Source organism: Prosopis cineraria, unplaced genomic scaffold (assembly GCF_029017545.1).
Source record: "Prosopis cineraria cultivar Desert tree isolate PC_DT_omini unplaced genomic scaffold, ASM2901754v1 PC12, whole genome shotgun sequence".
Lineage (NCBI taxonomy): Eukaryota > Viridiplantae > Streptophyta > Magnoliopsida > Fabales > Fabaceae > Prosopis > Prosopis cineraria.
The window spans coordinates 40,202,269-40,229,244 of NW_026555343.1; the positions used below are offsets into that span (position 1 = coordinate 40,202,269).

The 26,976-nt window shown below is 29.6% G+C and overlaps 2 protein-coding genes across 2 annotated transcripts; one reads left to right on the forward strand and one right to left on the reverse strand.

The window, feature by feature from the left end:
- Positions 1-823: 823 nt before the first annotated feature.
- On the forward strand, positions 824-2,749 carry LOC129288819 (transcription factor MYB1-like). Its single transcript, XM_054925580.1, has 3 exons — positions 824-1,061; positions 1,258-1,387; positions 1,958-2,749. Exons 1-3 carry the CDS (start codon positions 929-931, stop codon positions 2,658-2,660), a joined length of 966 nt encoding a protein of 321 aa, XP_054781555.1. The 5' UTR covers positions 824-928; the 3' UTR covers positions 2,661-2,749.
- A 21,546-nt stretch (positions 2,750-24,295) lies between these two features.
- Positions 24,296-25,139, reverse strand: LOC129289358 (uncharacterized mitochondrial protein AtMg00310-like). The gene is made up of 2 exons (XM_054926117.1): positions 24,714-25,139; positions 24,296-24,421 (listed from the first exon to the last, which is right to left on the reverse strand). Exons 1-2 carry the CDS (start codon positions 25,137-25,139, stop codon positions 24,296-24,298), a joined length of 552 nt encoding a protein of 183 aa, XP_054782092.1.
- Positions 25,140-26,976: the final 1,837 nt, after the last annotated feature.

Genomic DNA, 26,976 nt, shown 5'->3' on the forward strand with positions numbered 1-26,976 from the left:
ATGATTAGCATGACTTTTTATAAACTTTATACTCAATTATTATTAATTTTACACTTGATTTATATGATATTTGATACTTAATGATTGATCTTTCCTAAGCCCTGGGAATCATAATATATACTGAAGAAAGAAGCATGTGAGGAGGAGAGTGATGATCATGAAATGGCTCAAAACGCAAACACCATGTGATGTTGCGGTACTGAGAGACAACGTACGTTGGATCTCGGATCACGACACATTTCCTCTCATTCCAATGAAACATTATCGTTTCAGACCGTATGCCACTCAGCCTCCACACTTTCTGGAACACACATGATTTTGTTTATTTTTATTACCAAATGACCCCACAAACTGACAACTTGATGTTGAGGTTTCGTTTCATTTGGTCTTCAGCTGCAGCTAACTTTCAAGGTGGCCTAGAGAGAAAGTTAGATTGAAGGGAAGAACCACCCGTTGCTCATTATTCATTATTAGAAAGGCCGTTGGGTTTTGTTTTATTCCCATTTTTCATTTATTTAATCATAATTTCCTTGCAATCGTACAAGCATAATACCGTTTATTTAATTCGTGTAATTCTATGATTTCCCAAAAATTCTGCAGTCAGAAACAAGTAGATGGTCCCTCTCGCGGCACATGCAAATTGCAAACAAACTAATTAAATTCTGGGTCCATTAAAAGAGAATTTAGCAATTGGCAGTAGTGTAGATTTCCGAAGCTTTAGTTTTCAAGGATTTAAAGGAATAGCTCTTGTATTACATATCAACATGTGTAGCCAAGCATATCACACACGCACGCACACACGTATATATTACTATATAATACACACTGAGGAACAAGTGGTCACAAGCCCAAAAAGCCAGCAGAGCGAGTCTACTTTGTCCTCATCCCTCTCTCACTAGCTATCTTCACATAGAGAGAGAAAGAGAGAATGGGAAGGAGTCCTTGCTGCGCTAAGGAAGGCTTGAATAGAGGAGCATGGACAGCTATAGAAGACAAGGTTCTCATCGACTACATTAAGATTCATGGCGAAGGAAAATGGAGAGACCTTCCCAAAAGAGCAGGTTTGATACTTTTATATATATATATATATGTACGTATATGTAAGTCTGTGTGCGTCTGGATCAAGTATTGGGAAATTATTGAAGGTGTTAGTACTTGTTTGTGAATTCATTTATTTGGAATTATTCAGGTTCATCTGGAATCACGGATACAGACACGAGCACACATCTGAATCATGAGTTCTATTATGATATGCAGGTCTTAAGAGATGTGGGAAGAGTTGTAGGCTGAGATGGTTAAATTATCTGAGGCCTGATATCAAAAGAGGAAATATTACTCGCGACGAAGAGGATCTCATTATCAGACTTCACAAACTTCTTGGAAACAGGTTCGTCCTTTACTTTTCTCATGAATCTGTTTTGGATTGCACCATCGTATAATTCCGATCCATCTTGTGTTTTCAAGTTGCATACACAATGTGAAAAATTAATATTTAAAACCTATATACTACCGGCATCAGAGGACATTAATAAGGAGAAGAGAGAAGATGGAGACTAAATCGATAATACGCCAAGCCCTCAAGTCAACAAGAAAGAAATACGAGATAGTGACGTTTGAAAAAAAATAAAATAATAAAATAAGCCAAGCATGCATCATTCAAAAAAGTTAATCACTACGTGCAGTAAATCTAGTGACATCTATAAGTGGAATTATCATCTGCACTAGTATAAAATTTTAATATCAGTTGAGTCTTTTCATCAAATAATTGTATTAGTTTTATGATAAAATCTTAAAGACTATCATTTAATATATTAAAGTCACCTTGAACGACTTAAAATCAAATATAATTATGGAGTGTTTTAATTAACGAGAGCAACCTCATCAGTAATTGCTATATTATATACACCCACACAATAATGACTTGAGAGTATGTGTTATGATATATATATATATATAGGTGGTCTTTAATAGCTGGACGACTGCCAGGACGAACAGACAATGAAATAAAGAATTATTGGAACACAAACATCGGAAAGAAGATTCAAAATGGAAGCTCAAAAACAAAATCGTCCCCTACTACTTCAAGAGGTGATTTACGTAGCTCGCCAAGCCTAGCCATACATGACAAGGGCACAGACTTGGACTCGGACCCAAAAGCCCCACAAAAAACCAAGACCGGTCAATTCGTGGTTCGAACAAAAGCAACAAGGTGCACCAAAGTGATAGTGAGCAAACAAGTCCAACCATTCATGGCCGCACCACCTTGTTTGACCAGTACTCGCGATGATGAGGACGTGAACGTTAGGTGTGAGCGTGAGAAAATAATGGAAGCAGCATTACCATCTTTTGTGGATTCGGAGGGAAATAATACAGACAACTCGTTAGATTTCATGGCGAATTTTGAGATGGACGAGGGCTTCTTTTCGGATCTTCTGAATATGGATATATCCGAACCGTCTTGTTTAATTGAGAATAATAAAGTGGGAGTGCAAGAAGACATCAGTAACGCCAGCACCAGTGAACAAGGTTGTCATCAATATTTGTCTTCTCCATTATCTAATGACACCCACTTGAATAATGTTTCTGATGATTCGCTGCATGAGTCTGAGGATTTTCAATCGATGTCAGCTTTAATGGAGAATGAATTTGATTGGCTTTGAGAGAACCTGTAAAGCTAGCACATGTGTACTCTTGCCCTCTTGCAGAGCTGTAAATTTTCGATAATAAAAAGTAGTAGTTTTATCGCGCCGAGGTGGTTAGATTGCTTTACACAAAATTGAAAATTGTATATATAAACAGCCATTGTTGATGAGATATTAAAAATACTCACTCCCTTTAAAATTAGAAGGTTTTTTAACTGAATTAAATTCACCAATAAATTAACTAATTGTCTTTAAATTGATATCATCTTTTTATGTTTACTTTATTTAATAGGGTATTTCACTTAAGGATAAAAGATTGAGTGATTTATTTGTTAAAAGTATTTTTGCAAAAAAAAAAAGTCTCATTAATTATATGTTAAAAATTTTTAAAAAAATTATATTTTTAAACATATCTAACAAAAAAATACTTTATAATTTAGCATACATTTGGTTCTTTGATTTTACACAATGCTTCATTTTAGCTTTTTAATTTTATAAAGTGTTTTTCTAATCTTTTAACCTTAAAATCATTAGTTTTATGACAAAAAATTGACACTAAACTTTACAATAACAATGATTATCACAAAAAATAAACATTTGCAACTAACATTTTTAGGGGTAGAGGGTTGAAAAGATACTTTATAAAATTAAGAAATTAAATTAAAATTTCATATAAAATTAAAGGATAAAAATAAAATTTAATCAAAATATTTAAAATAGACTCCAGCTTAGTAACGGGGGCCACGTGTGTAAGTAAGGGGGTATATTAGGCGGCATATTGGGATATGCCCCACAATCAAAGAAAATTACATATGAAGAATATAAGTTTTTATATTTTTGGCAGCATTCTTTTTCATATATTGCATCCCGGCCCTTATCTTGATATTTTAAATTTTAAACCTATTTAAATTCTAAATGATAATAAGTTAAAAGCTATACAATTATTACTTACTTTTTAGATCATGAAATTATTTTTTAGTAATTAATATTTAAATAAATTAGTTGCCCGAACTCAACGTCCTGGATCTGCCACTGCTCCAACTCCATGGACTTTTTGAACGTGGGAACACTTCTACTTGTCAACAATAATGCTATGGAATAATTTACCATTTTAGCCTTCTTTCTAGTTGGCCGAGTAATTGAATTTCTGATTGCCATTACATAGTGGAGCATGCTGAAGCAAGGAAAATGATGTTGAAAAGGGACTAATACCTAAAGTTATAATTGTTTTCCTTTCAAGTCATGCACGGAGTTCATATGTAAATAAAAGAAACTTAAAATTAACTATAAAAAAAATTATTGAACCTGCATGATGGGATGGTGGTTTTTAATTTCTTTTATTTAAATTAGATAATGAGAGACCTGGGTATTGTACTGAACTGAGTTCATATAAAAAATTGTTAGATAGATTCTTGATTTAATTATTAATAGTGCATATTTTCTATAAAATTTTGTGTGTGTGTTCATGTAGAGAGTACGCTAAGTTACATGATCTTTTAAAAATATTTTTTATATATGTAGCAATTTAATTGAGAGATATCTACTATTTGTTCTCAATATTTTGAAAAAGATAAACTTCATTATTCATAGAACCTACTCGTTATATGCGTTAAAAAAAAAAAACTAATTTCGGACATTGAGGGAGTTTTAATTCTTTTTTCACCTTTTCGCATGCTTGCTAAACCGCGGTCAGTTACGTCACGGAATATGGTATATATGTTTGTTGTTCCATTATCATACTTTAGGAGTAAAACTACAGGTTCGTCCTATAACTTAAGATTAAATATTTATTTTTATAATAAATGAATAAAATCACAATATTATAGTTTGTGAAAAGATTATTTATATAAAAATTAAATTATAATCAACTTAAGTTGGTTGGTAAAGCAATTTCGTTCCTTAAGTAAGTGATTGAAAATTTAAACTTCTATGTATATATAATAATCTAGTTACTTAGGAAGGATTTACTTTTTACATACTCCACTCAATATTTTATACTCTTCCATTTTTAAATATAAGGTATTTTTAATTGAATCTCACCCTTCAATAAAGTAGTTACCTACTTTTAAACTAATCCTATTTTTTCATATTTATCCTTATTAAACATCGTACAATAAATACAAAATCATTCATCAATAAAGATATTCTTAAAAAAGGCAATTATTACACCTCAGAAGATTAAAAAATATCTTTTTAATATCTAACTTTTTAAAAAATATCTTATATTTTTTAACGAATGGAGTATTTGTTATTGCTAAAATAAGTATTCCCTTCATTCAAAAATGTAAGGTATTTTTAAGAAGTTAAATGTTCAAAGTGTAAGGCATTTTTAATCTTTCGAGGTGTAATCATTGCTTTTTTTAAAAGTGCCCCTATTGATAGTGACTTTATATTTATTATAGGGTGTTTAAGAGAAATAAATATAAAAATATAAAGTTAGTTTGAAAATAAATAACTACTTTATTGATATGTTAGATTCAGTTAAAAATGTCTTATATTTTTAAATGAAAAGAGTGTAATCTTTTACACTTCGAAAGATCTATATCTCCTTCAATTAAAAAATATAAAATATTTATAATTAAATCTTATCTCTTAATAAAGTCATTACTTGTATTTAAATTAACACTATTTTTTTATATTTATTTTTATTTAATAAAATATTTTATTTTTAAAATAAATATAAAATGATAAAGAGGCTCATCTGCAGGCGGCTAGTTTACTTGCCGTGTTATTAAATATCCCTTCAATCAAATCAAAAGCATGTGAACATGTATGTTAAAATCAAACAACTTTACAAGAAAGTCTGTTAATTAAATTTTTTATTTTTTGGGCCAGACTTGTTGATTAAAAGTCGATCCTATCAGAACGTCAAAGTTAATATTCAAATTAGCTAGCTAAATTCGAGGTCAGTAAAAAGAAGAAGGGGAAAAAAAAAGCTACCTAGCTAAAACCACACATCTTATCTTAATCCTCATAAACAAGATTAACTCCTGACGTTTCATTAAATTTTTTTTTCAAGTTAGAATATTAGTTATATATGTATAAAATTAATTGAATAAAAAAAATTATCTTTGTTTAAAAATATAAAATATTTTTTAAAAGGTTAAATGTTTAAAAATATAGGACATTTTTAATCTTTTAAAATATAATCATTATTTTTTTTTAAATATCTCTATTAAATAAATTAGTTTATATTTATTTTAGGGTAAAATATTTTATTAAATAAAGATAAATATAAAAAATAGAATTAATTTAAAAATAAATAATTATGTTATTAGTGGATGAAATTTGATTAAAAATTGAGGGAGTCCTAGTTTACAACGGTAATTGAAGTTAATGACGTAACTGTCAGTTTTATACTTCACTATCAGGGAAAACGATTTTCATGTGGGGACAAAAAGGGAAAACGATATCTTCATAATTACTATAGGCAAGCGACAAAAGCAATGGCTGAAAAACCGAACGATTGGACCCTCAGTCGATCACGTTAATGGCTCGATCAAGCCAAAATAATCATTGAGAGAATTAGATCAGATTAGTTTACTTTGAACTGAAGATTAAATCGAAAACTAAGATCAAGCCAAAAATTAAGTTAGATTTTTAAAAATTAAACTGTTTAAAGAAACTTTTTTTTAATTTTTTTTATTAATTTTTTAAAAATAATTAATTTTTTAAATTATTTAATATTATATTGTATCATATTACTTATTAAATTATGATAAATTTAAAATAATTATTTTTATTTTTAAGTTAAGTAGTAATTTTATATTTATTTTTTGTATATAAATTATTATTATTATACATATATATTTTAAATTAATTATTATATGACTTAACTATTGATTGGACCATGGCGATCGTAAACAGCTAATCTTTTCCATTCAGTATTCAGTCCAATGGAACAAAAGCCGTTCGGTCATTCCATTTACCTTTACGTGTTTGACTTTGTCCGTTAGGTGGTTGCTGTACTAACACAGAGGTAGCTAGACGGGAACTTTGATCACGTGCCATTACCGAGATTCTATATTTGACTGTAAATTATCGTGAGACAACAGCGTCGATGTCACTACACTAAGCTCTTCGAAATATTTTAAAATCTTTGTTCAAGGGTTAATTTTTTTTTTTGAACAAATTCTTTAAGGGTTAATTAATAGGGAGAATTTTAATTAAAAATTAAAGATTTAACTTTATTATTAAGAGGTTTTAAAATATCTAAATTTAAAATTTAATTTAAGATGATTGAAGTGAAAATAATTTTAACAATAAAAAAATTAAAATACTCTTCACTTATTAATTTTATCCAAAATGCAAAATTATTAATTGTTAATTTTATTACTTTACCTATTAATTTATTAATATAAGTTATAATTTATACAACTTGACCTATAGTTTGTTAGATAATCAGCAACATTTATCATTTATTAATTTACTAACTTTACCTATTAATTTACTAATATTATTTGTAAATTACTGATAGGTCTTGTAATTTACAAATAATATTAATAAATTAACATGTAAAGTTAATAAATTAACAACTAATGTTGTCATTTGTCTGATAAATAGATTGAACAACTAATGTTCGAGTAATGTTCAAGTTTTGTATGATCACTAACAAGTCAAGCCATGTAACTTACAATTTATATTAATAAATTAATAGGTGAAATAAAAAAAATTAATAATTATTAATTGTACATCGAAGAAAAAAATTAATAAATGAAGGATACTTTAATTTTTTTTATCGTTAAAATTATTTTCACTTCAATTTTTTTGAACTGAATTGAAGTTTTAAAATTTTTTGGGACTCATTAACAATTAGGTTACATGTTTGGTTCTTAATTAAAATTCTTCCTAATTAACATGTTAGCTTAAGTTGCATTTAATTTTTTAAAGAAAAATAAAAAACTTGTTCAATTTGTGCATATATACTTTTACACATATCAAATCCAATGGAGCCTGGGGTGTGCATCAACGCTATAACCCGATGAACCCAATTCAACCTAAAGGAAAATAGCCTAGTCTAATCCGGTGAAATTGAACCCGATGAAAAGAATGACCAAATTAGATTGGGCTGATCAATCGAGTTAGACTGGGTTCTAAAATGATCCTTCCAACCACGTGGTCTAGCCTGACCCAGTGTTTTTTTTTTTTTCAAAATATGCATACGGGATACATTGTCATTTCACCCTGTACTCATTAACCCTATCACAATGGCTAATCGTCCTCCCCCTTTGAGGATCCTCTATCTCCTCCCCACGTTCATCTTTTTCCATGTCTCTTTTACTGGTCAACATGCCATCTCATCGGCCTCTGTAGCGTCTCCATAATCTCTAAAGTTGCATGCTGTCCTTTAATTTATGTTATTCAATGGCTCTATCGTATACAGTTATATACTTAGTAAAATGGTAAGGATGTAGACTAATTTTGTATGTGGAAAGAGCTTTCTAGATTTGAACTTCAATCTCCCTTCCTTCTCTCACTATTGTGGCTCTTACCTTAGTTTTTCACTGCTAAATGTAAATTATTGATTTATTGCTTTTCCTCTTGAATGAGATATCATTGCTTGTGGGACTAAATTTTAAAGTTTTGGATATTGGAATAGCTTTTTGATTTTTAACCAAATGGTAATATCTCAATCTAGATTTGTTGATTTCTTAAAACAAAATTGTTGCTCCAGTGTTTCTGAGTTTTTTTTTTTAATTTCTTAAAAAAGAATTAACAGATGGTCTAGTAGACCAATCCACCAGTTTGGTGAACCAAACACGATCTAATTTAGTGCCAGATTTCCATTGAGTTAAATTAGATCACAGACCAAAATATTCAATTCAGAGATATTTTAAACTGGACTTCGGGTTAGATAATAACCCTGTCTGGCCCATTTTTTGCACACCCCTAAGGTAGCATATTATTATATTGATCATATCTGCGGACATCTATCTAGCTTATTTTAATCAACTATGTTATTGTTTCGCACAAAATTTCTAATGTTTTCAGTTCGTTTTTGTATGAGCAAGTTAAACATTAGTCCTCATAATTTATCTCATTATTTTTTACTTTAGTCCCTATAGTTCAAATTTCTTGATTCATTCCTTACAGTTTACACTTTTTAACACTCTAACCCATTAAAAATTTATGAGCTTTAAACGTTTGGAAAATAACATTTAATTAAGGACCACTAAGTCAATTTAATATCAAATAAGAAAAAAAATTTTAAAATATCATTGCAGGATTGAGGGACTAATTTGAAAATAATTTTATATGATGAAAGACTATAATACCTTTGTTTTTCATTTTTAATTGACAAAAAACTATTCATTAATTAACAAATATTTATTTGCATTTAACAAAAAGTTATTCACTAATTGACAAGCTTAAAACTCTGACAAAATTTAGTTGTAGAAAGAGACAAATGTAAATCATGCTTTAACAAATAATTTTTTACTTAATTAACAAGTATCTATTTACATTGACAAGTTTAATAATATGAAAAATTTAGTTGTGAAAAAGGACAAGTGTAAATAATGTTTTAACAAATAGTCATTAATTAGTTAATAAGTTTACATTCACATTTAATAAGAAGTAGTTCACTAATTGCTAAGTTCTAAGAATATGAAAAACTTGATTGTAAGAATGAACAAATATAACTCATATTTCAACAAGTAATTATTCATTAATTAATAAGTATATATTTGCATTTAACAAAAAGCAATTCACTAATTGATAGGTTCAAAAATATAAGATCTTGATTGTGAGAAGGGACAAATGTAGTTCATATTTCAATAAGTAGTCATTTGTTAATTAATAAGTACATAGGCATATTTAACCAAAAAAAAAAAGCATTTCCTAATTGACAAGTTTAAAAAAAAAGTAGGGTATTATAGTTTTTTTTATCTAAAATTATTTTTAAATTAATCATTTGATCTTATAATAATATTTCAAAATTTTGTTTATCTTTGTTTGATATTAATTTACCTCAGTAATTTTTGAATGATATTTTCCTTAAAAGTTTACATACATGACATGTATATGTAAACAATTTTAGTTTAAATATATATATATATATATATAATATACCTTTTTTCGGGTAACTTACTAAAATCAAGTTCCATAAATATGAAATTATATTCTTTCATATTAAAAACGTTAATATCAATAAATATTATATTAATTTTTATAATCATTTTTTTCATTTAAGCAATCAATAATTTGTTTTATTATTATTTTATGATGTTTTATAATTAAAAATGACATTTTACTTGTTATATTTAATAAAAGAAAATGAAAAGGAAACGAGACATAGTTTAAGTTATAAATATTGTGTAAAAATTAATCATTTAATCCTTATATTTTTAATTCAATTATAATTCAGTCTTTTAACTTTAATTCATTGTAACTTAATACTTATAGTTTTAATTCAATCTTGCTAAAATTATAAGAACTAAAAATATTAAAAAAATTATGGAGATTAAAAGAAAAACTCAATGAAGTTATAGGGACTTGTGTTTTTATTTAATTTTTACTAAACCCTTTTAATTTTTATAAATATTATAAAGATTAAAATTTCAAACCAATTTTAATCTCTATAATTTTATTTTTTAAAATATAGAGACTGATATTTAAATGATTAAAACTATAGGAATTAAGTTGTAAGAATCAAAGTTTAAGAATTAAGTTACAATTGAATTAAAACTATAAAAAATGAGTTGTAACAAATTAAATTTCAGAAATTGAGTTATAACTAAATCAAAACTATAGGGACCAAATGATTAATTTTTTTTTCAAATATTATTTATTTATATTTGAACAATAGAGTTATTTATTTATATTTATATGTCATTTTCCAGAACATGGAAAATATATATTGTATGTATGGATGTAAACATATAAAAAAAATCCAATGAAAAACCTAAAAAAACAATTATGTATAGTTATCTTATTGTAAAAATTGAAACTCTTATTTTCTTTTATATAGAAAATACTTTCCACCATATAAAAAAACATAAATTAATTTATTAAAAATTTAAAATATTATAATAAATTATAAATTATTCAAAAAATTTATGTTGATCCAATAGATGTTACTTCCTTCATTCAAAAATATAAAATATTTTTTGAGGAGTTGGGTATTAAAAAATGTAAGGTATTTTTATTCTTTCGAAGTATAATGATTGCTTTTTTTTTCAAAAGTGCCTCTATTAATAATGATTTTATATTTATTATAGGGTATTTAATAGGGATAAATATGAAAAGATAGGATTAGTCAAAATATTTTATTGAGAGTTGAGATTCGGTTAAAAATGCTTTATATTTTTTTAATGAAGGGAGTAATTTTTATATGAAAAATCATCATGGCCATTAATTTTCTAAAAAAATAGTGTCACAAATATATAATATATAAACTTTAATAAACCAAAGTATTCATAAACCATGTGATTTATTTCCCTCCTACTAATATATATCTCCCTCATTTAACAATATAAAGTATTTTTAACCAAACTTCATCTCCCAATAAATTAGTTAATTGTATTCAAATCAATATCATCTTTACATATTTACCTTATGTAATAGAGTATTTCACTCTAAAATAAACATAAAGCAATTTATTTATTAAAAATATTAAAAAACACATTAATTATACCTTTAAACATTAAAATGCCTTAGATTTTTTAGAGGGGAGAGTATATTATAGTTCATATTTCATGATGTAGAAGAACCATAGAACTCTCTCCTCTCTCTTATTAATTTTTATATATATGGACCTGTTAGCTACTTTTCCAACAATAAAATAGTTAAAATTATTTTTTTTTACAATTTTTCAAAGTTGTCCTTATCAAATGAAATCATAATTTAGGTTAAAAGGTAAAGAAATAAGGAAATTTTTAAAAACAAGTCATAAATATGTCATTAAATTTTGTAAATAATCTTATGCTAAAAACTAATAAATATATGAAGTTATAGCTAAAGTTTCAATTTGTAAAAGCCAGTACGTTTCCAACCAAAAAAGATACATGTTGGTTCATAATTTCTGTGTTTGATAACCAGGGGAAATCAGCTAAACAAGACAATTACAATCATTGTTCAAGAACGAAAGTAAATAAGGGAGAAATCCAAAAACACAAGACAATGCTTTTGGAGCATGTCTGAAATGCAAGCAAACATCAAGTGCCCACTTTCTTGCTTCGGCAAGACAATCGGAAATCTAGTGAGTATTCTTCTCGTGGTTGAGAATTGAAGGGTCTCATTTTCTTATGAGAGTATTTTGTGTCCACATGGGCCTTCTCATAAAGTAGCTTACTAGTAAATAATTAGCCCGTTTCAGAACAGCGCACAAGACGAGACTATTATCTCTAATCAAACATCACTTCCCCATCCCAATCCATTTCTGTATCAATATGCAAAATGGGCTTTGAGATCAACGCCTACATATTGTGTATTACTCTCCTTGGAATTTTGCCACCTAGCCTTATCATGATGCAAGGACCGTTCATAGCTAGTGGCATATTATACGCTGATTGATATTTCATGTTAATTTTGTCTCAACTTCATATATAGGCTCATATTTTTGACTAGCAGCTATTGTTTCGTATGTGTTATTAATACTCAATTTGAATTAAATTCTAGTTTCCTTTAATATTGCCTTATTCCTTGTGTGTGTGTGTGTAAGCTGTTTTCCTGAAAGATTTATGGGAGATTTCTAATCTACTTGCCTAATTATTTGGACTTTTGTTTACTGGTCGGTGAAGGAGCTAGCTTGGATCGTGCCTTGACTATTGATCGTTTTAATATGTCTTAGTCACTCTTTGCCATCCTACCTAATTATGCTTGAGATAATGAAACATATCGATAAGTGGGTATTTTACATAAATTTATATATATTTTCTACCCTTTTGATTCATTAATTAATATATAAAAAATGATAAATATGGATAAAATGCCTCACTTAGCATTCTTGGTGTATTTTCAGGAAAGAAAAAGAGTAAAATAATGTGGAAAAGGGCTTAAATGGCCAAGTCCGGAGTCAAAGCCCAAGAATTAGGCCACATCTCCATTCGTGGATAAAAAGGTAGTATAGGAAGTCTCTGGTCACGGACGTAAACCACCACGAAGGACGAGAGGCCCCCTGTCACACAACCATGCACGGACACTTTAGCACAGTTCTCTTTCGTGCACGGACAACTGAACTCGCACGCAGAGGACCGAACAGACAAGCACACTATTCTCCCTCATGCGGACATAATTCAACTGGGCCCGACCACACATGGACGTGAAGCCTAGAACACGTGTCAAGCTGCGATTTAATGTTTAGATATATTTAAATCAAATATAAGCAAATCAAATAAGATTATGCGTGATCTATCTGGACTCTAGGCCAAATTAGGGATGAAATAATAATAAATAAACCTTTTAACAGTCTTTCAAATCATCCAATCTCATATCTAAAGTTAGGAGATAGGCTATGAAATTTAGAGAAGTTCTCCTACAATGGGATCTTTTCCTCATTTTGTTTATCCCTTTTATTTGAGATTTTAGTTTGAATTCTATGAGATGTTTCTAAATTTTCAGTTAGGATAGAAAGTAGTCTAATTGAAATAAATTTTGTTTTTTTAATTTGATTTTTTTTATTTTCATGTTGAACTTAATTTCTTGTCAATGAAAATTTTTATTTTTATTTATCTCTCTTATTTAAATTACTTTTTATATAGAGTGATCACTATATATTTCGTTTGTGAGTTGTTCAAAAAAAATGAAAAATAAAGAATTAACTTAAACCTAGAGGGTTAGGTATAGATAACTAAATTAGAGATAATTTATGTTTAGTTGTGGTTTAGATCATAACTTTATAGTTTGTTTAAGGTCTCAAAAAGATTAGGGAGATTTAATTCAATCTTAAATAAATATACCATAATATATTAAGAGATAATTAGAATATATTAGTAATGATTGTCATTATAAATAAAAAAAATTAATTAACTAAATTCGAGTAAATCATCACAATAAGTGAATCTTGATCCTGATGCTTGTCTAGTACCACTTTTATTTATTTACATTATTTATGTAATCATTAAATTCTTTTTCAAGTAAAATAACAAAGTTATTGTTTTCCTTGGGATTGACAGAAATACTTTGAAAATTATCACTACGTCAATCGCGAACATTTGCAGGAGCGACCGCATGTATAGTCCATTGATCGATACATTGAAAGTGAGTTGGTCTAGAATTTAAGGTAAAATTTCTTTTAAATAATAAATGGAAGGAATTCTTGCCAAAAAATAATAATAATAATAATAATAATAATAATAATAATAATAGAAAGGAAGATATATTGAAAGGAAGATATATATTAAATATCTTAAATTTGTAAAATTAGTTATAAGGACCAACGAATGTTTCTTATTTTGCAAGTCTTCCTGCTAAATTTACAACCTCCTCTCTTGCTCAGTTTTAAGGATTTTTCATGTCTTGGGAAGTTCTGGGAAGTTCTTAAGACTTGCTCTTCCTTTCAAGAAATGTGAAAAATATCTTTAAAAGTTTAGCAAGAAATGTTACAAAATCACTACTAAAAAAATAAAATAAAATTAATGACAGACAAATCTGTCATTAATAAACAAAATTTGTTACTAATTTTAAATTTAATGATGGATCATTTGTCATGTCATCACAAATATGACATCATTAATTTAGTAGTGGAAACTAATCCGTCACTAATTAATAAATGTTTGCCATTTCCCATGCAACCTCACAAACATACATGACTTACCACCTGTTACATCATCATGACTTGGATCTCAACATCACATCACCGCCATATCAATAATGTATTTTAATTCTCTTTAAATGTGACATTGTTTTGTCTCGAACTCAAGACCTCTCATTTTTCATATGTGCTTTTTGTCAATTGAGTTGTGATGATCATTCATTTTTTTATATGCAAAATTTAATACATATTACTTAATTGAACACATATATTTAACTTAAATGTATTTTTATATTTAATATATTATTATTTAAATATTTTGATAATATATCTTATCATATACAAACATTAAAACATAAATATACAATTCAATATTTATTATTATTTAATAAATATATTATTTAATACCAAATAATATATATTATGAAAATAAATACTTGTATAAATCTTTTTATATTATCTATGTTATAATTAAAATATTTTCATATGGTAAAAATTTTATTTTATACTTAAATTTAGATAACAAAAAATATTCTTATTTTTATATCATTTTATATTATATATTTTACTTATAAAAAGAGAAAAATTATTTGTCTAATTATTTAATTTGATAATTTTGAAGATTTTTTTATGTGAACCTCTCTATATATATTATAAATTTTTTATTTTTATAAAATATTTCATTTTTTACTAATTTTTTATTAAAAATCTTTGCTACTAATATAAAGATTTAGTATGGAAATTAATGATAAATTTGGGGTTAAATATTAATTTAGATCCTAAATTATAAATCTAGGAATGATTTGAACCCTATACTTTAAAAAAGTATATTTTAAACTCTAAACAATTAAAGTTAAAACAATTTGGCTCCTATCGTTAACTTTCAACAAACGTCCTTCAAATTCATTTAGAGAAAATTACACTTTAGACTCTAATTTGATAGAAGTTTGTTGAAAGTTAACGGTAGGAGTTAATTTGCACCAACTTAATTGTTTAAGGTTCAGAATATATCTTTTTAAAAGTTTATGATTCAAATCACCCTTGAACCTATAATTCAAGGTTACAATTACATATTAAGCTTTTTGTATTTTGAAAAATTCCCTCTAATCAATAATAATTTAACAATAATAGAAAAAATTGTGTTTTGCATATTATATCAATTTTTAAAAATTTTTTAAAGGAGTGTGTAAGTTTCTTGATTTGAATTGATTAATGAAGGTAAAAATTTATAAAGCAAAACTGAATACCTTTATGATAAATAAAGAGACAATGAAAAAAGTATATAAAGAGAAATTTATTATAGATTTTTCCCTAACAAAGAATGATAATATTTTTTTTACTAATATTATTAGGAAATTTCATTATACCAAAGAACAAATAGGAAAAAAAATATGAAAGTGTGCTTATAATGAAAGATTATATTAGGCTCCTATTATTGTCACTGACTTCCTATCAAAACCCCATCCAATAAGAACAAAAATAATTAACTCAATACTGTCTTATTCATACCCAGCATAATCTTCACCAAATTTTTTTTACTTATTATTACAATTTACAACCTTTTTTTATATAATTTCATCATCATCATCATCATCATCATCATTTACCTTTTTTTAATTCCTTTTTCTCATATCCTGAAAAATTTGTAATATTATCAAAGATTAATATGTAATTTGGACCATGAACCATAAGTTTAGGAGCAATTTAAAATTAAACTTTTAAAAAGGTACATTTTAAATTCTAAACAAACATCTGTCAAATTAAGACTTAAAGTGTAATTTTTTTCAAATAAATTTGACGGATGTTTATTAAAAGTTAACAGTATGAGTCAAATTATTTCAATTTTAATTGTTTAAAGTTTAAAATGTATCTTTTTAAAATTTTAAATTTAAATTGCTTCTAAACCTATAATTCAAAAGGTCCAAATTAAAATTTAACCCATGAATTTAAATCAGTCACTAAATTTATAAAATTTGACTAAAATGTGATGATGTATCCATCACTAATCCGTTACTATAATTAGTGATGGATTTCACACAAATTTTTCATAACTAATATTTATAATTAGTGACAAATTAAAGATATGTCGTTCATTTTAATTTTTCTAATAGTTAGTCAACAAGGAAAGAAAAAATGAAAAATAAGCACAATACCCCTAACAAATTTTCTTAAGCCTAAAAAATTATTTAAAGTCCTTACAACATAATATGTATTTTATGTGTGGTCCTTAAGGAAAATTTTTTGAAAAATTAATTTCACATGCACGTGCTGTCTAGCCTTCGCTAGACAAGACCCGGACTCAGACACGGGTCCCTGCGAGTTTCTTATCAAAGCAACGAGTTGCCTGAGGGTAACAACGAGCTCTGGACTTTTTAAGAAAAATCCGAGGAGGATGAGAGGCCACGAAGATTTCTAGTGAGGGTCTTCTACAGCAGTTGTTTGAACAATGTTGAGTAGATTAGCTAAGAACCTTAGTTTGACTGTTACATTACTTTGATGATTTTTTCCCCCGGACCATCAGATACGTTACATTGATGATTAGTCTGCATTTTTATGGTTGGACTGAGTTGGAATTGGGAACGTTTTCCAAAAAAGCAGCACAAGTTTAGACAAAATAAAAAAAAAGGCTGAAAGCTAAAATGCAAAAAACTTGGACCCTTCGGAATGCCTACTTCAATTTTTTTTTTATCCCATTCATTTATACTCCTTCCTCCTATTATAAAGCATATTTTTTTTTAAAAAAATTAGTCTTTAATATCAGGTATATAAAATGATGATAAATAACATTTTATTATCATTTTTTAATTTTTTTGATAACACACCATTTTTTCAGTTTTACCCCTATTTTAAATTTAATTTAATTTTATGCTTATTATAAACTTTGTATCTCCCTCATTCTATTTTGGGAAAACATGATTTTTAATTTTTATAATTTCATCAAATTTTACTTTTAATCCTTGTATTTGTAATTTTTAATATTTTTAGTCCTTATAATTTTAGAAAGATTATGTGATGTTTGTTTTTTAAGTCCCTATAGTTTCATTTTTTTTTTGTGTTTTCAGTCTCTTAAAAAAAAACTACAAGGACTAAAAAGTAAAACTTAATAAGATTATAGGAATCAAAGATTATGTTTTTCCTTCTACCTAAATGTAATTTTTTTTATTTTAAGACATTTAATGAATTGACTGTTATTTTTTTATTTTAATAAAATAGTTGAAAGTGCCTAATAATAAAAATTAAAAAAATATATAATATGGTTTGAAATTATTTCCACAAAAAGATGTTGACAAATATATAAACATAAATAAATAAATATATATATATATATATAAAGTGCATACTTTCTCTATTCAAAAAATATAAAGCATTTTTAACCGAATCTCACTCTCTAATAAAATAATTACCTACTTTTTAATTAATCCTATTATTTTATATTTACACCTATAAAATACTTTACAATAAATATAAAGTCATTTATCAATAGGAACATTTTTAAAAAAAGGGCAATGATTACACCTTAAAAAATTAAAAATACCTTATATTTTTAAATATTTAACTTTTCAAAAAATATTTTATATTTTTTAATGGATGAAATATATATATATATATATATAGTGTTTTTGAACTACTCATGCTTGATTGTTCAACCTAAATCTACTTATATTTTATAAGTTGTAAAATTATAACTTATAATATTATTAATTTATGATCATATTATATTATTTTATCAATAACCAGGCATTTTGTAAATTATATTATATATATATATATATATTATATTCATTTAATTTTTATTTAATTTTGTATGATCGGCTTGGCTGTTAATATGGTTGAACTAATTAAAGACAAGTTCCCCTAGCCTTCCCCTTTTGAAGCTCAACTCCTTTTAAAACTTTGTGTGTGATGATGGACAGTCCGTAGTCAAATCAATGGCAGCTGATAATTTATTATGGCACTGATCATCTTTGTCAATGCTAATAAATGAGCCACCTAATCCACACGTCTTCTATTCATCCTCTACTCAAAAAGAGTAGCTCCAAAGATTTTCTTCGGAAGTAAAAATTATGTTTTTTTTTTCTCTTCATATTCTTTTCCCCTCCTTTTTTGGACGAAAGATATCGCTACTCATTAAGAAACCAACAAAAGCTCCAGGAATTACAAAGGAAGAAACGAAACGAAAAAAGATAGAAACAAGGAAAGAAAAGTCAAATAAATAACATCAGCCAACGCCAGATCTGCAACCTGAACGTGCAGTATCGACATCAAAATAGTACGTGAAAAGAGTCATGGCTCTAAAACCTGAGAGGAGGGTCTTTCTTTTTCTTTCCCTCTTTTTTCCTCGACTTTTTAAATCTTCATCATTTGTTATCATTTTATTAAATAATTTTTTTAAATTATAAAATATATGAAGGGTAAAGATTAAGAAAGTAAAGAAAAAAAACAGAGAAAAAAAACGAGACTCCTGTATCCTACAACCCACCCTCCTGGCTACATTATTACTTCTCAAAAGTAAAAGAAAGAGAAAACCCAATCTTGAATGTAAAGATCTCAATGAGCTTCTAAATAATACCACAACACCCCCAATCTCCCAAGCCTGGAATTTTCCAAGAGAAGCAGTTGGCCAAAAGCTCACAATCTATTTCAAAAAACAACTTTATCCTTTCCTAGATCAATGGCTAGCATAAGAGCTTTCTAAAGTACAAGAACATCAATCATAAAAGCAATTATGGACATAACTTGATCAACAAAGCCCCATAAATAGGAAACCATAAAGACCTGGCCAACAATACCCATGGTAGCATTATCATATTTGCAAGAATAACTCCCATCACAATTAATTTAAGATAATCATGAGAAGAAGGTTTCCAGTAGTTACAAAAATCATTACAAGTGGTAACAGTAGGGGAGAGTGGTAATTGTCCACCAATCAGTATAATGACCTCTGTCATTGACTTTGAAGAAACCCAATGACCCTCAATTACCAAGATTTAACTATGGCTACCATAAAAATCTTTCACAAACTTGACATTAAGGTTGGAATCCCAAAATCTTTTAAGATAATCAATGAACATTATAATTAAGAATCAGAGTGAAATAATATGAGAAAACATGGAAATATAATGATCAGCATTGGAAGTAGACAGAAACGGGGACAAAACATACATATAGCGCTTCTGTACACATTTGTCGCAGCCTAAAGCGTTTCTGTCACGATTAACTCAAGTTCACCGCTAACCCTAAATTTCCAACCTGATGCAGCTAATTAAACTATCCACTATCTTTTGTGGCCAATTGTCACATCCATTGCAGTGCATGAGCAAAAGTAACACAATTACAGCAAGTAAACTTTTAAACTTCCAAGACACCTAATTAATTACCCGATCCTTCCGTTTAAGTAATTCAACTACTTACATGAAGCTAATTTGATAATATGCACAGTGGCACCAAATACAACCCATTCAAGTACCAACCAAGCATCCTGAAACACTTGGTGCTAAAGTAAGTAACCATGCGCCACGTACATGAATAGATGTCTCCCCTTTCTACCCACATACAAAGCATATCACTTGCACAATCAGGTATGCATACTACTCAAGTCAATCAATACGTATGGTGTTCCAAACTAGGCTAACAACTTAATCATAATATTCACATATTTACACGATTGACTATCCCACCAAAAACATAAGGTCAACCACCAAAGATGCACAAGTCAACAAATAGGGGTTACATGAAAATGATCTATAGTTAACCATGTACAATAATCTTATGTTGGCAAATATAAGTATGTTTTATTACACATATAAAGCTACTAGAGATTTCAATGATATATTATGGTGCTTGGCCTTGGAGGCTTCCCCTTTGCTCTTCCCTTTGTCGTCTCCTAGAAAGCATTAAATAACAGGAGTGAGATTAAATAATCTCAGCAATCAAGAAATCTATTTAAAGCATATTAAAGTGTGGTAATCAAAATCATAGGCATTTCATAACATGAAATCAATTTATAGCAAAAACACATATGTTCAAGTAATAATGCTTTATGATCGATACAACAACCTTATATTCTTTCTTATCTAATTTGACTGAACCCATGGGCTACTAACTCATATAGATCTAGTCTATATGACTGGATTAATTTCGCTCTTCAATTGTGAGGGGTTGCCCAGTCAAAAATTTCCACACTCACTTAGACTAGATTCCCCTTACTCAAATTTTAAGGTGTCATAAGTGTTCAACCCACATCGTTTAGTCCAGAATTAATGATATTAAGCATCATATTCAACCCATGACACACCCACAAATTGTTAGCAATACTAAGCACATATAATAATAAAATAGTCTAATCATTGTGCTCAAATTCAGTGGAGGTCATACAATATGGATTTTACTAATATGTCCTTCTATTACTCTAAGGTGAACTCCCACCCATCATGCTCAAGCAAGTCAACTTATCATATGCAATTTATCTCATGCATATCTAGTAAATTAATAGTCTCATCACCAATAAAACTTGAATGTTATCATCATTCATACAACTATAAGTCATATACTAACGTCATATTCACATTACAACATATATACCTAATCAGATATATATTTCCTCATATAATAACATCAATCAGTTGCCAATCCGAGCCCACAATTTATGTCTCATTATCACTTAACATTTACTTAAACATAGCCATCTAGTACTTTGTTGCTACAGGCATGCTTATCATTTAACAAGGATCAAAGTTCAGATAAACCATTGCAAGTTCATGCATGCTACTCATTTTAAGTTGCTGATTACATGGTATATAATCATAGCTGTAGACAAAAATAATATGCAATAATTAAATCGTTGGTTACCTGAACTCTTAAGTTTACCATCCTAAGAGTGTAACTTTTGATTACTGAAGGAGGTTCCTATTGATGTGAGCTTTAGTGCACTATGCTCTACAAATAATGCCATAAAATAGTATTAATGAGTAACCATTATCAATTGACCCTTAATCATGATTAAGGCCTAAACATATCATTAAGCATGATTAAGCCCAAGTAACTCCAAGATTATCTTCCATTATTTTATTTAGCTCCCATTAAGCTTAATAGCCACTATTATCTACCTTCATTAGTTTAAACTTAATCATTTTAGATCAAGGTTAACTCTAAACTCCTCACTAATGGCATTTAAAGTTGTCAACCATAAAAACTTAAGTGTAGAAATATTAAATAACATCCATAGACTCTATTAAAGTCATAAGACTAGTTACATATAATTTCACACACAAGCTAAAGCTACCCCAAAATGTGTAGAAATTTCAAGAAGAAAAGAGGATATTAGATTTAGAGGCTTACCTAAGGTCTTAAATGCCTCAAAACACCCCCACAAACTCCCTTTTAGCAAACTTTAGCAAACCTCAAGCATAACTCTCTTAGACTCTCTCTCAATCTCACCCAAAATTTGATTGTTTGAACAGCAAAATTAGGTTTTAGAATTTCAGTGTTTGTCATCGCAAATTGCACCATCCGTCATGACGAATGACCTAAAATAGATAGTATTACTTAAGGCCAAAATATGGGCCCAAGGTGTCCTAATAGCATCCCAAGCTCTATTTTAAACCCTTTAAAGGATCCAATAGGCCCAAATGGCCATAGAAAATGTAACAGTCACACCCCCCTGAGCCCACTGCTGCGAGTGGTGGACTGGGCCGTGCCACCTCACAGCTACCCAGCCGGCTTTCCCCTTGGTAGTTTAGGGGTTATTTCCCGTACCTACTGCGCTAAGGGAGCCTTCCCAGGTTCGATCCTCCAACCTTTCCTACATAGCAAAGTTGAGGTTGAACCTGGTACCATTGAGTTAAAGTGACTTAATGGTACCAGATTTCGCCTCAACTTCGTTAAGGTGGTAGAGGTTGGAGGTTCGAGTCTGGGGAGGTTTCAAAAGACCCCCGTGAGGGTGGGGTGAGGAATAGGCACTATACCACCAGTGCTGAATGCTGGATTCAGGCCCCATGAGGGGAGGGGTCCCAGCACTGTCAAAAGACCCTCGGGAGGTAGTGGTGAGGTCGTGCTGTTACATAAAACCTAATATCAACTCTTAATTACTCCAATTAAATAATCAAACTTCTCAATTAATTAATTAATTAATTAATTAATTTAACCATGGGGTTAAATTTTGAGAAGTTAAATTCAGCACGTGCCAAACTTCATTATGTAACATCATAGTCTTAGTTATGACTAAGCAAGGGTGGTGTGATATGATTGAAGCAAATCTCATTATGATGCTTCCAAATAGCTTGAGGATATATCAAATAAAAGCAATTTCATAGTTTAAGAAGTTGCTTTGCAATTGCTAAAGATGAGGCCACCACAGTTCAAAGCAAGTGACATTATGACAATTGAATTTCATTCCCAAACTACATCCAAACCATACACACCTCACCTAAGGACAAAGAAAGAAAAGATGCTCAATAGTTTTTACTACTTTAACTTTGCAGACAGGACATAACTGCATTTTCTATCTCTTCTGCTTATACAAAACATCATTGGCACCTATTGACTTGTTAAGTATACGCCACATAAAGTGTTGAATGCAAGGGACTATTTTAATCTTCCAAACTTGCTTCCATATATTAATGTAGATGAATTGGCTTTATTGATAATACCAATTCACCTCTTCGTTGCCTCAATATAATAGAGTTTCATAGTGTATTGGCCATTAGGAGCTACAGTCCCAATCAATTTGTCTTCTAGAAGAACTCTAGGGATTGGAATTTTAAGAATGGCCATGATAAGCATATTACTGACCAATCCTTGAAGTGCAAACAAATCCCAACTCCCATTTTAAATCAAGTTTGAAATACACCTATAATTAATGATATAATTAGCATTATCCTTAGGTTATGTTTGGATGGGTGATTCAAGTTGGGAATTTGAATTTAAAATCTCATATTTGAAATCTCACATTTGAAATTCATAGATTCTAAATTATTTGTTTGGATGATATAAAAAATTTCAAATTACAATATTAAATCCCTTGTTTTGATCTAAAGTAAAATTTTAAATTTTAAATTCTATAGTTTAATTTAACATAAACTTGAAAGATTAGTCAAACTCGAAGATTTGAATGGCCAACTTTTAATAGGATTAAACAAACAAAGCCGACTAGGACTATGGCACTTGTGACGTCTGGGATCGGACAGTTGAATTCCATCAGGATCGAATCGACGGCAACAACAAGGATCAGATGCCTGACTTTCACTGGGACCGGATCGACGATAATAACAGAGATCAAAAATTAACTTTTGTCAGGACCGAATCGATGGTAATGAGAGGGACCAACTGACTTTCAACCAGATTGGACCGAAGGTGATGAGGGGGATTAGATGACCAACTTTCATCGGGACCAAACCGATGGTGATGACTTGGACCGGATGTCTAAGTTCTACTTGAATCAGACCGATATCGAAGATGGGGATCAAATGACAGACTTCTACCAGAACTAGATCGATGGTGACAGCGAGGGCGACTAGAATGAAGGGATGGCGACGAAAGGCAATCGTTCGATTCTCACTCAGTGGAAATTAGACCTTTAGTCCTTGTCATAGCTGTAGGTTTGGTCTCGGTAGAAGTCAACCATCTGATTCCCATCTTTGTCGTTGGTTCAATCCTGGTGGCAGTTTATCGTCTGGTGCCTGTTGTCACCATTAGTTCGGCCTTGGTCGAAGTCAGCCATCCAGTCTCCATCATCGCTCTTGATTCGGCCTAATTAGAAGTCGACGTTCCAATTGTTGACGTTAGTGTAGTCCCGGTGGAAGTCAACCATTCAATCCATGTCATCGTCGTTGGTTTGGTGCAGTTGGAAGTCAGCATTTCGGTCATCGTCGTCGATTCAATCCTGGTGGAAGTCAACCATCTAGTTCCTATCATCGCTATCGATTTAGTCCCGTTAGAAGTTGGCTGTTTAATCATTGTCGGTTCAATCCTTTTGGAAGTCGGTCGTGCCATCCCTATCGTTGCCATTGGTCTTGTCCTGTTGGAAGTCAGCCATCCTATCCCCATTGTCATCGTTGGTCCGGTCTTGATGGATGTCTATCGTCCTATCCTGGTCAACAGTGGTAGCTTGTTTCCATCAACTTTGGAGGTTCGGTCCAATTACCGTTGGCAGGTCGATCAAGCCTTCGTGCATTTGGGTCAAATTACAAAAGAGTTTGAGTTAGAATTTGAAATAATAGGAGTTTAGAAAGGATTTCAAATTTTAAAAAGATTAAGGGAGAATTTAGATTTAGATTTGGGTCTATTCAAATAATGGATTTGGCTCAAATCTAAATCCAAATCCAACTTCATGTGTATCCAAACATAGCATTAGGATTTTTCATGAATTTTGCATTAGGTACCCACTGGTCATCCCAAATTTGAAGAGATTCACCATTGCTAATGTCCCACAAAAGATTCTTCTTTAGGAAGTCTCGTCCATCAATGATACTTAGCCAACACCAAGAGGCTTTAGAGCCCTTATTGGCATCCACAAATTCCTTTGTTGGAAGATAAATTCTCTTCAATACTCTTAGCCAAAGGCCACTTGGATGATGAATAACCCTCCACACTTTTTTAGCCAACAGAGAATAATTCATTAAAACAAAATCCTTGAAGACCATCCCACCACTAGCTTTAGGTCGTGTAAGTTCATCCCAAGCTCTCCAATGAGTTTTGCCACTAATATCCACCCTTTCCCACCCAAATTTAGAAAAAACACTATTGAGCTCTTTACATGTCTTGATAAGGAAACAGTTCTCCATCTTTGAACTTTCCTTTTGACCCATTCGTGGACATAGGCCAAGGCTTGGTGTTTGGTCTTGCCCTAAATGCTAGGAATTCATAAGTACTTTGTAGGATCATCCACTTCAGGAATGTTCAAAATCTAGCACGTTCTGTTCAGGATATATACTGGGGTATTGTGGGAAAATAAAATACGTACTCAACTTATCCAAGTTGGCTACTTGGCTTGATGCAAAATAATATATCTTCAAAATCTCTAGCATTTTCTTGCAGTTTTTGACATTAGCGTTCATAAAAAAGAGAGCATTGATAGCCAAAAGGAAAAAAACAGAGAGAGTGAGTTCAGGACATCTCAAACTCAGTTTTATGCATCTAAGTTCACGCCGCATTAAACCATTCTCAATCAAACTAGAAAGCACTTCAGCCACAGGAATAAGCAAGTAGGGAGATAGAGGATCTCCCTGTCAAAGCCCTGTTCTAGTAATAAATGATGCAATATTTTCACTAGAAACACAACCATTCAAGCCAATAGAAGTCACACATCTCATTATAAGCTTAACCCAGTCAGCATAAAAACCAAACTTTAATGGCACCGGTTTAAGAAAATCTCATTGGCTTTACTCATATCCATTTTCAAGGCAAACACATACTTATATTCCCCCTTTTCGTCCTTCTCAAATAACGATAAACCTCATAGGTAATTATAATATTATCAAGAATACATCTTCTAGGTATAAAAGCCCCTTGGTTATGAGAAATACAGATATCAAGAAGTGGTCTCATTCTGTTGACCAAAATTTCGGAGATTATTTTATATGAAAAGCTGCATAAGCCAATAGGCATGAATTGGGACACATGATCAAGTTTCTTGACTTTAGGAATTAAAGTAATATTAGTGTCATTGACTAAACCAGACCTTCAGCATCAAATGAACAACAATCTTTATTCAAACCTTGTGAAAATTTGAGAAAGAACCTTTTTGGCCGTGAAGTTTGTGAAAAATCAGCTATAATGGAAAATCAATGGATGAATATGATTGTCTTCTAACTTAAAGTGACAAAGACCCATTTGATAGTATTGACAATAAGATTATTGTTCAACAATGCTAAAGCATATATATATATATATATATATGAAACCATGCTTGTAGAGAAAATTTATAAAAGATATAATTTTAATTAATTATTTATTTATTTATTTTCAATTATTAATATTTAAATGAATTTTCTCTTGACTTCAAATCTTGGCTCCTCAACTAGTAACAAACCACAATTAATTTGAATTTAATAATACACATACATTTGCCTAAGAAAATATGTAATTTCTCAGTGATAACGGTAGATTGTGAATCTATTCTTAAGAAATTTGATGTGTGCATTGTAGTGTTATTTATAATGATTTATAAATATGTGCATCTTATAAATTAAATTTTAGATTATTTATAAGTTACAAGTAATGACATATTTGCGAGTTTTAATTTCTTCTTCAGATATAAAGGGAAAATGGCATCTAATTACATATGCAAGAGTCCCTTGAATATTTCTTTTTCTTGCATGTGTTTCGCTTTACTTTATTTGCTAGGTGGTTGGTAAAGTATACACGTCAGTTTGTTTCACGTGCGAAGATTATTTGACATATGGCATTATTAGTCTATGTTGCTAAACTCGTCAAACATTTAAATTTCAGGTGATTGATTAATTAACGGAGAAGAGTTAGCATAAGTTCTCCCCAAAACTAGCTAATTATTAAACTTAATATACTCTGATGACATATTGATTATACTATACACATCCCTAAGTTATGCAGAAAATCTGTTTAACTCAATCACGTTAATACTTCATAGAATGTCTGTGACGTTCTTATTTAATTTTTATATTCACT

What these genes read in the sequence shown, in the direction of transcription:
- LOC129289358 (XM_054926117.1), bottom strand. Translation starts at nt 25,139, where the DNA reads ATGGGTCAAAAGGAAAGTTCAAAGATGGAGAACTGTTTCCTTATCAAG. An exon ending in AAATTTGGGATGACCAGTGG is followed by an intron (nt 24,422 to 24,713) that starts GTACCTAATGCA and finishes ACTGTTGACCAG; the next exon opens with GATAGGACGATAGACATCCA.
- LOC129288819 (XM_054925580.1), top strand. Translation starts at nt 929, where the DNA reads ATGGGAAGGAGTCCTTGCTGCGCTAAGGAAGGCTTGAATAGAGGAGCA. An exon ending in AGACCTTCCCAAAAGAGCAG is followed by an intron (nt 1,062 to 1,257) that starts GTTTGATACTTT and finishes TATGATATGCAG; the next exon opens with GTCTTAAGAGATGTGGGAAG. An exon ending in CACAAACTTCTTGGAAACAG is followed by an intron (nt 1,388 to 1,957) that starts GTTCGTCCTTTA and finishes ATATATATATAG; the next exon opens with GTGGTCTTTAATAGCTGGAC.